This window comes from Papio anubis, chromosome 1, assembly GCF_008728515.1.
Source record: "Papio anubis isolate 15944 chromosome 1, Panubis1.0, whole genome shotgun sequence".
Classification (NCBI taxonomy): domain Eukaryota; kingdom Metazoa; phylum Chordata; class Mammalia; order Primates; family Cercopithecidae; genus Papio; species Papio anubis.
Window position 1 is genome coordinate 187,872,237 of NC_044976.1, and position 16,238 is coordinate 187,888,474.

The following is a 16,238-nucleotide window of genomic DNA, read 5'->3' on the forward strand; positions in this document are numbered from 1 at the left end:
ACCAGGAAAAAAAAAAAACCAAAAAACAAAAAACATTTAATTAATGAATCGAGCACTCATACAGATCTTTTCTTTTGGCCTCCAGGTCCCTGAGCAGCAGCCTATTACTTTATGTAGTGGGGTTGAAGACACAAAGCATTATGAGGAAGCTAAGAAATGTGTAGAAGAATTAGCATTGTACTTAAAACCGCTCAGCAGTGCTAGAGGTAAGTTTGTTTTTGTTCCTTATTTAGAGTAAAATTGCTTTTTTAAATACTCAGTACATAATCCTATATATTATAAGTCCTGAGGAATTCCCAAAAAACCTAACTAGAGGTAAATTTGATGCAATTATCCATACTAAGTAAATGTCTACTAAAGAAACTTGTTACCATAAAAATTGTGAGCTATTAAGCGAATGTTAATGAAATTTACCGATTGTAAACTAAACTCATTTTGTGCTAAATATCATTACACAAACCACAGCAAATAAAATAGTGAATTTTGAGTTTATGTGATGATGGAAACATTATTTGAATGATCATAAAAGCAAATGTAACTACTTACCTCGGAAGTGCTTTCCATCATTTGACAACTCTGAATGGTTTGCCTTCTATCCAGTTTTATATGCTATGCTATAGGCGGTATAATAAATATGGAAGTTGCCATTTTTGCACAGAAAGGGCTTGCTATTTAATTAGGAAAGTAAAATTAACCACTCCGAAATAATATACCAGAACTCTTAGGACCTCAAGATTTAGATTATAAACTAATTATCAATGTTGTCTAGTCCTTTTTTCTTTCTTCCTCTATGATAAAAATGAGTAATGGTATATTTAATGTCATAATGAATGTTAAGTGCACATGAGATAACTCATGTATACATTTGTATACTTTAAAGATATATACATAAGTAAGCTTTACGTGTGTGGTTTTATTTGTTGTTTCTTTTAAATACTGTTGTCTATTCACATACCCACAAGTTAACCCAACAGAAAAATTGCTCCTGGACTTTAAAATTGCATTTTGAACCTAGGAATAACTTCTTTCCTCATTTAAAGGAGTGGGTCTGAACAGCACTACTCAGAGTGTTCTGAGTCGCCCAATGCAGAGGAAACTTGTGACTCTAGTCCACTGTCAACTAGTAGAAGAAGAAGGCAGGATTCGTGCTATGAGGGCAGCTCGATCTTTAGGTGAACGAACAGTTACAGAGCTCATTCTCCAGCACCAGAATCCTCAGCAACTCTCTTCCAATCTTTGGGCAGCAGTAAGGGCTAGAGGATGCCAGTTCCTTGGACCAGGTACATAATTAAGTGTTGGTATTTATTCTGCTGGTAGTTCTGAAATTATGATGTAGGAATTATAAGTGATGTACAAAGCCTAGTTCTTTGCAGTATTTTATTGTTACCAACTAATGTCTTGTTTGATGTTCATGGCTTGGGCAATTCCACATAACTTAGTGGACTTACTAAGTGAACTTAAAACTTTTCTCTTAGTGCCAAAAGTTGTTTCTTTTTTAAAGTTTTTAAATTTTTCCTTTTTTTCACACCTGTAGCAGGAAGTTCATTCATTTTGATAGAAGTTTTTCTTAAATGTATTAATCACTTATCTGTTTTCTTTTTTTTTTTTTTTTTTTTTTTTTTTTGAGACGGAGTCTCGCTCTGTCACCCAGGCTGGAGTACAGTGGCCGGATCTCAGCTCACTGCAAGCTCCGCCTCCCGGGTTTACGCCATTCTCCTGCCTCAGCCTCCCGAGTAGCTGGGACTACAGGCGCCCGCCACCACGCCCGGCTAATTTTTTGTATTTTTAGTAGAGACGGGGTTTCACCGTGTTAGCCTGGATGGTCTTGATCTCCTGACCTCGTGATCCACCCGTCTCGGCCTCCCAAAGTGCTGGGATTACAGGCTTGAGCCACCGCGCCCGGCCTGTTTTCTTTATAAAATATATAGAATGTAATACAAAATTGCCCACAAAAATGGTGTAAAAGTGTGTTGCTGGTTAATCTTATTGTATTGCCAGTTAATTGAGTGAATAGCTGCAGAAATGATTAAATATTCCCCTTCTAATAAATGGATTTATCTTATCTATGTACTTGATAAATTTTGGTTTTGCCCAACTTTCCCTAGCAATGCAGGAGGAAGCTTTAAAACTAGTTCTGCTGGCCTTAGAAGATGGTTCTGCTTTGTCAAGAAAAGTATTGGTTCTCTTTGTGGTGCAAAGGTTGGAGCCACGGTTTCCTCAAGCCTCTAAAACTAGCATTGGGCATGTTGTTCAGCTCCTTTATAGAGCCTCCTGTTTCAAGGTATGAACCTACATTAAAGCTCAGCTTGAAAGGAAGCATTGTTATTTCCCCAAACTTAAGTAGTAAAACTTTGAGTTTAATAAAGTTGCCTGTGTCTTTTCAGAAAATTTCAGCAATTTTTCTGTATTATTTTAAAGAATGTAGATGGTGTCTTATTATAGTTAAATCCTTTTTTTTTTTTTTTTTTTTTTTTTTTTTAGGCGGGGGTTTTCTCTTTTTTCCCTGGGCTGGAGCGCGGTGGCCGGATCTCAGCTCACTGCAAGCTCCGCCTCCCAGGTTCACGCCATTCTCCTGCCTCAGCCTCCCGAGTAGCTGGGACTACAGGCGCCCGCCACCTCGCCTGGCTAGTTTTTTGTATTTTTTAGTAGAGACGGGGTTTCACCGTGTTAACGAGGATGGTCTCGATCTCCTGACCTCGTGATCCACCCGTCTCGGCCTCCCAAAGTGCTGGGATTACAGGCTTGAGCCACCGCGCCCGGCCGTTAAATCCTATTATATTGAATTTTTGTGTGTTCGATATTGAACAACATAGATCAAATCAAGGTTTATAGATTTTTGTATTCGAAGAGACTAAGAAACTATGTCAATTTCTTACCAAGACTGTGCAGAATTGGTCTGAAGACAGAGTTATTGAAGCACAAATAAATTTTATTTATTTATTTTTATTTTTTTGAGACGAAGTCTTGCTGTCACCCAGGCTGGAGTGTAGTGCACGATCTCTGCTCACTGCAGCCTCCACCTCCTGGGTTCAAGCGATTCTCCTGTCTCAGCCTCCCGAGTAGCTGGGATTACAGGTGCCCATCACCATGCCCGGCTAATTTTTGTGTTTTTAGTAGAGACGGAGTTTCACCATGTTGGCCAGGCTGGTCTCAAACTCCTGACCTCAGGTGATCTGCCTGCCTCAGACTCCCAAAATGCTGGGATTACAAGCGTGAGCCACCATGCCCAGCCAAATAAATTTTATTCAGAGATTTTCTCCTAGTGTAATTCCACATATACAGAAATGAAGTTCCATTTGCCATTTCAGTCTATATGGTAATGCTGGACATAGTCTCTTATCCCAAATTGAATAAGCACCGCCTCAAACATTGCTACTCACCATGTATCATTTATTGTTCATCCAGTATTATTTTTCTGACTTTTTTTTTGAGATGCAGTCTTGCTCTGTCACCCAGTCTGGAGTACAGTGGTGTAGTTTTGGCTCACTGAATCCTCTGCCTTCTGGGTCAAGCAGTTCTCCTGCTTCCAGCCTTCTAAGTAGCTGGGATTACAGGTGCCTGCCACCATACCTGGCTAATTTTTTTTTTTTTAACTTTTAGTAAAGACAGGGTTTCACCATGTTGGCCAGGCTGGTCTTGAACTCCTGACCTCAGATGATCTGCCCACCTCGGTCTCCCAAAGTGCTGGGATTACAGGCATGACCCACCACACCCAGCCTATTTTCCTGACTTTTAAAAATCAAACTGTCTTGATTCTGACACAGCTTATAACCAGTACTTGAAAACCGTGTCTTTAAAAAAATTAATTCATTCATGCTAGCTGTAAGGAAATCCATTCTCAGATCACCGCATTCTTATCATCTGACACTCATAAACTAAAAAAATGCCACATCCTACTAGTAGCTATCCTACTAAATTCTGTTCTCTCATCCTTTGAGAAGGAGGAAATGGTTTACAAAATTAGCAGAAGAGCATATAGATTTCATTTAAACAAAATTTTTAAAGCTCTAGCTAAATGCTGGTCTTATTCTGTGTCTTTGTGGAGTCAGACTATATGTTGAAAATGGGCCTCTATTTTCTATAGGTACCACTGAAGCTGTAAGAACCTCTAGCTAAAATTACTTTAACTGGTCCAGATTGTCTCTGAATAACTCACTCTTGTTGTAGTGGTTAGAGTAACATGATTTTACAGTGCAGTTCAGAATACATTCTGGAATGTCTGTCTGCTTCCATTGTTAATTGTTATCCATTAACAGCACCAGACAGATACAATATAGGAAGCTTTGGAAAGAAAACATTCAACCCTCCCCTGTAAAGAAGAATACGTGACTCAAGAAAACCCAGAATACCCATGAAGTGAACCTCTCTGAACTCTAAAGCATTAACAGGAATATGGCCAGGCGCAGTAGCTCACGCCTGTAATTCCAGCACTTTGGGAGGCTGAGGTGGGCAGATCATTTGAGTTCGAGACCAGCCTCGCCAACCTAGTGAAAAAACCTGTGTGTACTAAAAATAAAAAATAAAAAATAATTAGCCAGTTGTGGTGGCACACACCTGTAATCCCAGCTACTGGGGAGGGTGAGGCAGGAGAATTGCTTGAACCTGGGAGACAGAGGTTACAGTGAGCCAAGATCATGCCACTGCACTCTAGCCTGGGTGACGGAGCAAGACTCCACCTAAAAAAAAAAAAAAATAGGAATAAAGAAAATTGGAAATTTGTAAAAAGCTGCTTTTTCACTCAGGTCATGATTATTTTCCTTGCAGGAATATGTATCCATACAGCTGTATTCTGGCTGTGTCCTTTTAGTGTCTCCTGTATTTCCATTGGAAAAGCCTTTTGAGCTGCAAGATAATTTGTTCTTTCTTAGTAGAATAAAGTTCTGAGACTTAGACATTTCATCTCTTGGAAATCCTTGATTGTTTTTAGTTAAAGATTGAGTGGTGAGAGCCAAGTTCAAGGAACCATTGTTACATATAGAAAGCATACTTTACATTTTAATGAGGTTCAGCATATATTGAGGGAGTGCTAAACATACGCATTTGGTCTTTTGACTTGCCTTTTAATAATGGCACAATATATTCAGTTTTTGTGACTGTAGTTCTTGATTTTTATCAATTTGGTCTTATATAGATGTTCCTAACAAAAAGTAAGTTAGACTTTCTTCCTTGTAATAAGAATAGAATGCATTTATTTATTTACTTGATTTTTGAGCGATAGAGTCTTGCCGTGTTGCCCAGGCTGGCCTTCAGCTCTTGGGCTTAAGCAATCCTTCCGCTCAGCCTCAGTAGCTGGACTACAGGCACATGCCACCACTCACATTAATTTTTTATCAGTGTGACTTAGAAGTCCTGATTACAATATTTTGTAGTTTCTTTGGTGAGAGGGAAAAAAACAGGAATTATATCCAAGAAGAATATGAGTCCTTATGGCAATAAAAGGTTAACAAGGCAAAATGTGTTCTGAAATATGTTAGGGTAGAGGTTATCTTAAGCTAGACTTAATTATTTTGCTTTGATTTGTTAAGCATTTGGCCTAAATCCAACTTGACTCAGAATGTAAGTTATTGGGGTGATAACAGTACACCTACCTCAACAAGAGAAGTCAATGAGTTAATCCAGTACTATAATGGTTAATAATATAATTTAATATATTGGCTGGCACATGCCAGGTGCTCAAAACGTGGTAGCTATTTTTATTACTAAATGATATTATTTAATCATAATCATTATGATTATTCTAGTCTAGCATCTCACACTTTACACTTTCTGGTAGTAGCCCATCCCACAAAACTCCATGGAGAATTAAGCCAAGTACAAATTAAATCATTTTTAGAGTTAAACCAGCATCTGAAGCTCTGCAGTCATCAATCCCAACTAGCTCATTGTCAGGCAAGCCCAAGAGTCATAATCCACATTTATGGAGAAGAAACATATTGTTTTTCAGAATATATAATCGTATTAGTGTTTTTTTCTTTTAAAAAATGCATATACACACATACACACCTTAAACTGCATGTATATGTTAAAGTCTGTCAAATCGTTGGATTTCATTCCAGCACAGATTGACTATACAAAAATCCAAAATCCAAAACTTTTTGAACACCAACATGATGCTCACATGCTCATTGGAGCATTTCAGATTTTCAGAGTAAGGATATTCAAGTGGTTTAATGCAGATATTCCAAAATTTGAAAAAATCTGAAATCTGATAACACTTCTGGCCCAGGCATTTTGGATAAGAGATTTTCAGCCTGTATTTATTCTTTCTGAAAGACCTATCCAGAAAATGTTGGCCTAAATCCAACTTGACTTAGAATGGGATGATAACAATATACCTACCTCAACAAGTTGAGGAGAAAATATTTTGCAGGCAAATGGTATATTCATTTAATCTTGTTGTTGCTGCTAAAATTGTTACGTTAAAAATTATGTGTTCATATAAAGCATAAACTAATTTTTTTGACTTCATTATGAGATTATTTGTGTCTTATTAGGTCACCAAACGTGATGAAGACTCTTCTTTGATGCAGCTGAAAGAAGAATTTAGAACCTATGAAGCTCTGCGGCGAGAACATGACTCCCAGATAGTGCAGATTGCTATGGAAGCAGGCTTACGAATTGCACCAGACCAATGGTCCTCTTTGCTTTATGGAGACCAGTCTCACAAATCTCATATGCAGTCCATTATTGACAAGGTAGAACCTTTTGTGTTCCTTACTTCTTGGACTAATCTTGGCCTTTTGGTAATTCATTTAACAAATGTATATTAAAGTGAATACTGTATAGCTTTTGTAAATTGTAGTTATAGCCAGTGTCATGTCATAACCAATCACATTATAATACCACTTTGTTCATATAAAGAGATGATTAGTTTATATTTTTAATTTTATTTATTTTATATTTTATTTTATTTTTACTAGAATCACAGAGATGATTGCCCACTCTAGAGACCACTCTACATTTAATTTAGAGAAATAGAGTCAAATAGTAAGAGTAACCTAAAAAAAAAATAATGAACATTTACTAAAATTTTAGTATGTTTCTAGTGGTTTTAAATAATTCATTTAATCCTCTCAACAGCCCTGTATTATCCATTTTAGACAAAGACAAAGGGAAGTTAGTATGTTTTTCCAGCATCACATAGATAGTAAATGACAGAAGTGGATATGAACTTGGGCATTCTCACTGTAGAATACACTAACCTTTTACCAAACTATTCCCCCCCCCGCTCCTTTTTTTTTTTTCTATTTCTAAAGATAGAATCCCTTGAATGGGTAATACAGTGAGAATTGGGAAATACGTGTTTTAAATGCCTGGTGTAGGGTGGGCACAGTGGATTATGCCTGTAATCTCAGCACTTTGAGAGGCCAAGGTAGGAGGATTGCTTGAGGCCAGGAGTTTGGGCACAACCTGGGGAACATTGGGACACTCATCGCTACCAAAAAAAAAAAAAAACATAGCCAGGTGTGGTGGTAGACACCTGTAGTCCCACCTAGTTGGGAGGCTGTGGTGGGAGAATCCTTGAGCTCAGGAGTTTGAGGGTGCAGTGAGCTATGTGAGACCCTATCTCTTTAGGGGGAAAAAAGGTGGTACATAATTTTTAGTTGCAATGTAGGTTGTTTGCTCTGTCCTGTAAGTCTTCTCTGGATACCTTTAACCAGACTTTACCTGCAACTCTTAGATTTGGACAGGAGCTTGTATCTGAAGTTTTGCAACTGATTTATAATTTATGGAAATGCTTAGTAATGATCTATTAAAGGAGTACCTTTCTACCTCTGAAGAGAAACTTGGTTTACTTTTTTCTTTTTTTTTTGAGACGGAGTCTTGCTCTGTCACCCAGGCTGGAGTGCAGTGGCACTATCTCGGCTCACTGCAGTCTCTGTCTCCCAGGTTCAAGCGATTCTCCTGCCTCAGCCTCCCAAGTAGCTGGGATTATAGGCATGCGCTACCACACCCAGCGAATTTTTTGTATCTTTAGTGAAGATGAGGATTCACCATGTTGGCCAGGCTGATCTCGAACTCCTGACCTCGTGATCTGCCCACCACAGCCTCCCAAAGTGCTAGGATTACAGGCGTGAGCCACTGTGCCTGGCCTGGCTTGCCTTTTATAAAGATTCTACAAGGTGGTTAATCTTCCTGTCTGAACTGAACTGGTAACTAGGTGTATATCCTACAATAATTTTCTCACATCACCCGCAGTGCTTTAAATTTAATATCCAGAGACCTTTGTACAACAAACTGGTAAACTTTGCGATGTGTGTGATATTTCATAGAGCAACAGAACTTTCTATAATCATGAAAATGTTCTGTGTATGCACTGTCCAATATGGTGATCACTAGTCACACATGGCTATTAAGCACTTGAAATGTGACTTTTGCAACCAATGCACTGAAATTTTTATTTTATTTAATTAACTTAAATTTAAATAGCCACATATTGCTAAGGTTACCATATTGGATAATACAAAAGAGAATTTATTAAAAGTGATGAGAGGCCGGGCGCGGTGGCTCAAGCCTGTAATCCCAGCACTTTGGGAGGCCGAGACGGGCGGATCACGAGGTCAGGAGATCGAGACCATCCTGGCTAACACGGTGAAACCCCGTCTCTACTAAAAAATACAAAAAAATAGCCGGGCGAGGTGGCGGGCGCCTGTAGTCCCAGCTACTCAGGAGGCTGAGGCAGGAGAATGCCGCAAACCCGGGAGGCGGAGCTTGCAGTGAGCTGAGATCCGGCCACTGCACTCCAGCCTGGGCAACAGTGCGAGACCCCCCCTAAAAAAAAAAAAAAAAAAAAGTGATGAGAAAAGCACTAATTCTAGTAAATTAATGGAGAGAGAAACAGGAATTAACAATTCACAAAGATGACTCATCAATATATCTAACTGATGGGAGGCTGAATTGAGAAAGGTCTCACATTTGAAGAATGTGACAGCAGAGGCAATACAGTACACAATGTGCCAAGCTCTAGATGCAGAGAAGTAGAGAATTTATTTAGGTAGCAAGTAATCTAATCTGCCCAGAGTGTAGAGTGTATGGGAAGATAAAAATTAAATTTAATAAATTGTAAAAATGATTGTGATATAAATAATCTTTGTATTTAAAAGATTATCCGACCTTTGGGAAAGTTAACATTTATCTTTTTTAAGTTGCAGACCCCAGCCTCTTTTGCACAGAGTGTTCAGGAACTAACAATTGCTCTCCAGCGGACTGGAGACCCAGCAAACTTGAACCGACTAAGACCCCATTTGGAGCTGTTAGCAAACATTGACCCTAGTCCAGGTAAACCCATGGGAAATTAATGGACTGTCTTATATGTGCCTTTTGTGCTGCTCAGTGATTCTTTCATTATCTTTTGTTCTTCCTCTAGGGTTTCCTAAAGTAGTTACTCCAGATCTTTTTTACAGTATTTTAAGTTTCCATTTTAAATATTTTCCCTCTTTATCTCAGGTTAGTTCACTTTAATATTTATTTAATACTTTTTACACTGTTGCTCATTTCGTCAGGAAAATAGATCTCTCTGGGCTTCTTTATGTTTCTTCTTTCTCCCATCACAAAATTGTGTTGTATTTTACCATTCTTACCTCTTCCAAATCTCGTTTTTCTCATTTTTTTTTCTGTATTATGTATCCTTAGTTGCATTTCCTTGATCCTGTTTTTGCCCTCACCATAATATCTTGTTCCTTCAAGTATCCTCTCTTGTATATGTTTACTTAGGCTTTTTCTGCTCCTTCTTCTTAAGCTGAAAATGTACCCAACCTTCATTTTTCACCTTATACTTACATCTAAGATATTTTAGCTTCTCTGTGTTTATTCCTACTACTGATCTGAAGCTCTCTTAATATTTGCTAGTAGGTTCCCAGTCTCTGATTCCAAAAACTTTGTCTTAGTCTTTAAATCACTCCCATTTGTTTTCAGCATTTGGATAATGTTGTTGAGCACTTTTTTGATATCTTTCTGTGATCTCATAGTTCTCTTCTGACCTGAGTGCTACTTCTGTCATATTTGTACCATGCTTTCCCCTCCTGCCCACTAAAGAGTAGGCAGGTTATGCTCTTGGGATTTTGTTTTCTCTACATGCTCTGATAGTGGTTATTCATTCTTAGCAGCAGGTATTACTTTCATGTAGAATACAGACTCCCAAATATCTGTCACTATTATCTCTGCATCCATTCCAGATACATCTCCCAATGCTTGCTGAGATTTTCCATCATCTCCTCTGAGTGCATCAAAGCAAGCTCATCATTACTTGATACTTGCTCTTCCTCTAATGTCTCCTCTTTCTGATAATGACCTCATTCTCTGAGGTATGTAAGTTTAAAACCTTAATATTTTGTCTTGCCTCATCTTTTCCTTTCACTTGTTTTACATACCATTTCATACAATAGGATTTCTCTGTTCTTCTTTCACAACGTCCCTATATCCCCTGCTTATGATTACTTCCTTTGAGAGCCTCCTTTTCCCTGAGACTGAATGTCTTACAAGTTCCTCTACTATGAGTTCCTCCAATCCAGTCTACTTACTGCTATAAAAGAAATCACATCCCTGATCTTGCTTCCACACTCATAAATTTTCATTGTTTGTAGAATTGCTCATGGAATAAGGTTTGACACTGATGACTATGGCATTCAGAGCCCTCGTAGTTTTTTATCAGCCTACTTTTATAGGTTTGCTCCTAAAATTGCTTAGTAAACTAGATCAATGTTACTAGAATATATAGTGATTTTTCCCCCCTACTGCTGTGCTTTGATCATCCTGAGCAGTCAAAAGAGAACTTCCACAAGTTCCTAATCCATTTTTGACCCCGTTTCTCATCTACCTACTGCTTCATTTCTTGTTTTGGCACTCTCTTGAACTCAACTCCAGTCAGGCATTTATCTCCACTGCTCTATCCAAACTTATTTTGTCAAGGTTGTAAACTACTTCCATGTAGCTAATTCCAAAGGTCAGCTCTCAGTTCTTACTGTACTTGATTTAGCAGCGTTTAACATTTTATTTATTTATTTTTGGAGAGACAGTTTCACTCTGTCCCCCAGGCTGGAGTGCGATGGCAAGATCTCACTTCACTGCAACCTCTGCCTTCCAGGTTCAAGCAATTCTTGTCCCGTGTAGCTAGGATTACAGGCCTGCACCACCACATCCAGCTAATTTGTTACCATTATTTATTTTTATTTTTAGTATCTTTAATAGAAACCGGGCTTCACTGTGTTGGCCAGGCTGTTCTCAAACTCCTGACCTCAGGTGACCCGCCTGCCTCAGCTTCCCAAAGTGCTAGGATTACAGGCATGAGCCCCCGTGCCTGGCCATTGTTCTGTACTCTCTCTTCCTTGAAATGCTTTTTTCTTGGCTTTTAAGCTACTAATTCTCTTCTTACTTTATTGAACTCTCCTCAGCATCCTCTGCTTTCTCGTCTCCATATCCTGTACTCTTTGGAGTGTTCTCAGAGTTTAATCCTATACCTGTTTCCTAGATAATCTTATCTATCTCATAGCTTCAAATATAATTTATATAACTCACAAATTTACTGTATTTTTATCAGTTTTGAGGTTCATAATTATTTCAGATCTTAGCGTTTCTGAAATTGGAATGCATTTGTGTGAAGACATATTATAATTAACAATCTTTTTTTTTCTTTGGTGGCACATAAAGTAATATGCATTACAATTGATAGTCTTTTAGAGTTTGAAATATATATCCAGCCCATGCCTTTTTCCTGAACTTGCATATAAAACTGCTTTCTCGGCCAGGTGCAGTGGCTCACGCCTGTAATCCCAGCACTTTGGGAGGCTGAGGTGGGTGGATCACAAGGTCAAGACATTGAGACCATCCTGGCCAACATGGTGAAACCCCGTCTCTACTAAAAATACAAAAACTAGTTGGACGTGGTGGCGGGCCCCTGTAGTCCCAGCTGCTTGGGAGGCTGAGACAGGAGAATCGCTTGAACCCGGAAGGTGGAGATTGCAGTGAGCCGAGATCGTGCCACTGCACTCTAGCCTGATGACAGAACAAGACTCCGTTAAAAAAAAAAAAAAAAAAAAAAGCTTTCTCAGCATCCATCATCTTATATCTGATAAGCATTTCAAACTGAATCTATCTAAAAATGAGCTCTTCCCTGCCATCCTGTTTGTGGCAACTCTATCCTTCCAGTTGCTTAGTCCAAAAATCTCAACTCTTCTTTCTCTCATAATGTATATCTGATCCGTTAGCAAATTCTGTAGGCCCTACCTTTAAAATCCATCCAGAATCCATCTACCTTCACTGCTACCATTGCCATCTCTCAGGAGATTATGGAATAGCCTCCTGTTGTCTAACTGATTTTAGCAAAAGAGCCAGAGTGACCCTGTCACCCTCTGCTCATAAATTCTCCTGTGGCTTTCTGTCACTCAGAGTAAAAGCGAAAATCTTTCCCATGATCTATAGGGTCTCATGTGGTCTGGTCTTCCATTACCTCTCTCAAACCTCATTTCCTACCCTTTTTTTCTCTTGATTTCCTCTTCTCTGGTTCTATCTCCATGCAACATGCCGGGCACACTTCTCACATTAAGGACTTTGCACTTATTCTTCCCTCTAACTTGGATATTTTTCCCCTAATATCTCCAGTAGGCACACTTAAGCCCTTCTTTCAGGTCTTTAATCAAATGTAACCTTCTCAAGGAGGACTTTTCTGGCCTCTGTCTAAATTTTTTTTTTTTTCTTTTGAGACAGAGTCTCCCTCTATTGACTAGGCTGGAGTGCAGTGGTGCGATCTCAGCTCACTGCAACTTCCGCCTCCCAGGTTGAAGTGATTCTCCTGCCTCAGCTTCCCGAGTAGCTGGAACTACAGGCATGTGCCACCATGCCCAGCTAATTTTTTTTTGTATTTTTAGTAGAGTGCAGTGGCTCACGCCTGTAATCTTAGCACTTTGGGAGGCCAAGACAAGCAGATTGCCTCTGTCTAAAATTTTACACATTGGCCCCACTTTTCTTAGTTCTATTTTTTCAATTCAACATTATCTAAATACTACTGTATATTTTGCTTATTTGTCTTGGTTATTATCTGGCTCTTCTCCTTGAATATAATGAGGATTTTTGTTTTAATCACTATTGCTTACCCAACAACTAGAACAATAGCTCAGATTTAGCAAGTGTTCCAAAAACTACTTTTTTGAATACTTGTTCTCTTTACCTTTTTTCCTTTTCAGATTCCATGTGTCCTTCAAAGCCCAGTTCAAATGCCATCCCCTAGAATTCTTTCAGGATGTCTGAGCAGGAAGTTATCTCTACATCTCTCTTCTAGTTTCATTTTATGTATTTCTTTTAAAGAATATTTTATGTTTAGCCTTATAGTTAATTTTTCTTTTATAAATCAAAGTGCTGGCATAGGGCAAATACCTACTAAATGAAGAAGACATGTAGCAGAGTTACTTTATATAATAGCTCTTCCATTAAATTTTTTTTTTTTTTCTTGAGACGGAGTTTCGCTCTGTCACCAGGATGGAGTGCAGTGGCGTGATCTCGGCTCACTACAACCTCCGCCTCCCAGGTTCAAGCAATTCTTTTTTTGTTTGTTTGTTTGTTTGTTTGTTTTTTGAGACGGAGTCTTGCTCTGTCGCCCAGGCTGGAGTGCAGTGGCCCGATCTCAGCTCACTGCAAGCTCCGCCTCCCGGGTTTGCGCCATTCTCCTGCCTCAGCCTCCTGAGTAGCTGGGACTACAGGCACCCGCCACCTCGCCCGGCTATTTTTTTGTATTTTTTAGTAGAGACGGGGTTTCACCGTGTTAGCCAGGATGGTCTCGATCTCCTGACCTCGTGATCCGCCCGTCTCGGCCTCCCAAAGTGCTGGGATTACAGGCTTGAGCCACCATGCCTGGGTAATTTTTGTATTTTTAGTAGAGACGGGGTTTTTTTTCATGTTGGACAGGATGGTCTCCATCTCTTGATCTCGTGATCCTCCTACCTCGGCCTCCTAAAGTGCTGAGATTACAGGCCTGAGCCACTGTGCCTGGCTTATTAAACTTTTTAAGCTTTTTGTTTACCAAAACTTGATTTATATAAAAGTTCAAAATAAACATGCAAATTGACTGACTACAGGCACTCCTCAGTTTTGTTTAGTCCACACAGTGTTGGTCTGAGCAATGGTCTAAATTTCTTAGATGCCAACATTTTAAAACTGAAAAATTTTTACTTAAAAATCTTAAGTTTCAGGTTTCCCTGGGAAACAGTGAATGTATTTGGCAGTGCCAGCCTTGCATTGTCACATAACAACAATCATCTAAAGCTGAGTTATAACCATACTCTTAGATGAGGGACACGCTCTCCAGTTCAGCAGTCCCTGTCACTCGCTGTTGTCTCCTCAACCCTAAGAGTCTAATGACAGTTACCACTATTGTGTGGCCTATTTACCTCTTTCTTGTTACCTTTCTTGTTCCTGTGGTTATTTCAGTTTGCAACCCCAGCTTTGAAAGAATATGTCCATTCCTTTAAAATGATGGTTAGGTGAATAAGCTATTATCTGAAAAGTTAAGGTGTGAAACTTGATTTCACTGAAATGTTGTCAACTAACTCTTTTATTAATTTGATATTAGGGAAAATATTGAGTAACATTAGAGTTTAAAACATTATTATTGGTTGTATAGATGCTCCTCCTCCTACTTGGGAACAGCTGGAAAATGGGCTGGTTGCTGTGCGTACAGTGGTACATGGGCTGGTTGATTATATCCAGAACCACAGCAAAAAAGGAGCAGATCAGCAGCAGGTAAGGAAGCTGTTTAAAACTTAGAGTTAATCCACTGTGGATATGCCTTAAAACTATAGGTAAACCACTGTGGGTATACCTACAGATGCAAAGCCAAAAAGATGACATGAATATTTTGAGACTCTGACTATAGAAACTATAAATTACCTTGGCATGGTTAACAGTTTACTGCATTAGGCTGGTAATTTTATCTGACAATATTGACATTAAATAATCCTTATTGATCTAATATCATGCTGGGGTCAGTCTTCACATTGGATATGGCAGCATTTGACGGAGAAAATAGATTCAGTGCTGAAGTTTATTCCTTTTATATAAAATTATTATTCTCTTTAGTTTGTATGACATTTTGGTTTGACAATAAGTATCACTTTTTAGTGCTAATACTGTATCTTTTCAATACTATTCAAATTTCTATAGATTTTCTTATTAAAATTAAAATTTTTTTTCATTCATAGTGTCTGTTATACCAGTGGGGCAACTTTCCCTCACAGTTTTTAGATGAAATACAACGGTAGAGTATAATAACTTCTTATAGCTAGATTTTTAAATTTTATTCCCAGTAATTTTATTTTGCTCTCAGGATTTATATTAGGTTCATTAGATCTTTTATTTTGCAGTAGTAAGCCTGTGAACTTAAAACTCTTAATTTACCTGGTTCAGGTAAATATCAATAGATTATTCAGTATTCCTGTTTGCTTAAGAGGCAAGAAATATAAAAAGTATGCTGCTAAGTAAAATAATCTGGATATGATTTTCCTAACCTATCTAACACAGGTCAAAGCTTTTATTTATGAATAGACATAAAAGAAAGGAGAACCTACAATTTTTAACTCTCTGTTTCATTAGACATCTTGAAGAAAATAACAAACGTAATGAGATTAACCTTTAAAGTCTGCCATATGGTGATAAAATACACTAAATTTTGTCCAGTTCAGTGTTGTGTCTCATATTTCATTAACTTTCAAATCCATCCTCTTGCCTTATCCTTGAGTTGTAGATAATATGTGTCATTTGTACTTCTGGAGATATTTTAAGTCCTTGGTATATTGTTCTGCGTGTCAAGAAGAATTAGTTACAGAATATTCTTTGATTTTAGGGCCTTTTGTAGTTTTTGTGGTGTGTTGTAAGGAAGCATACATGTAGCTATATTGAACATTGTACAAAACAAATATTAGAAGATAATTTATATATTTGAAAGTCTTAAACTACAGTGGTTTGTTTTTTCATTATAAAATGTGGAAATGGGCTGGGCACAGTAGCTCACGCCTGTAATCCCAAGCACTTTGGGAGGCCGAGGCAGGCAGATCACCTGAGGTCAGGAGTTCGAGACCAGCCTGGCCAACATGGTGAAACCCTGTCTCTACTGAAAATACAAAAATTAGCCAGGTGCGGTGGTGGACACCTGTAATCCCAGCTACTCGGGAGACTGAAGCAGGAGAATCGCTTGAGCTGGCAAGGTGGAAGTTGCAATGAGCCAAGATTGCGCCACTGCACTCCAGCCTGGG

General features: G+C 38.6%; 1 protein-coding gene across 8 annotated transcripts in view; it reads left to right on the top strand.

The window, feature by feature from the left end:
- Positions 1 to 16,238, top strand: part of RC3H1 (ring finger and CCCH-type domains 1) — a 101,018-nt gene that overhangs the window by 38,573 nt on the left and 46,207 nt on the right. For all 8 annotated transcript variants that reach the window (XR_002518828.2, XM_009194627.4, XM_009194614.4 and 5 more), the window contains 6 exons: positions 86 to 206; positions 1,041 to 1,280; positions 2,106 to 2,281; positions 6,495 to 6,695; positions 9,147 to 9,279; positions 14,612 to 14,730. Coding sequence is in view for 7 of the 8 variants with exons in the window: in XM_009194627.4 (XP_009192891.2) it covers positions 86 to 206; positions 1,041 to 1,280; positions 2,106 to 2,281; positions 6,495 to 6,695; positions 9,147 to 9,279; positions 14,612 to 14,730 (990 nt within the window). In the remaining variant the exon portion in view is untranslated. The remainder of the gene's footprint in view (positions 1 to 85; positions 207 to 1,040; positions 1,281 to 2,105; positions 2,282 to 6,494; positions 6,696 to 9,146; positions 9,280 to 14,611; positions 14,731 to 16,238) is intronic.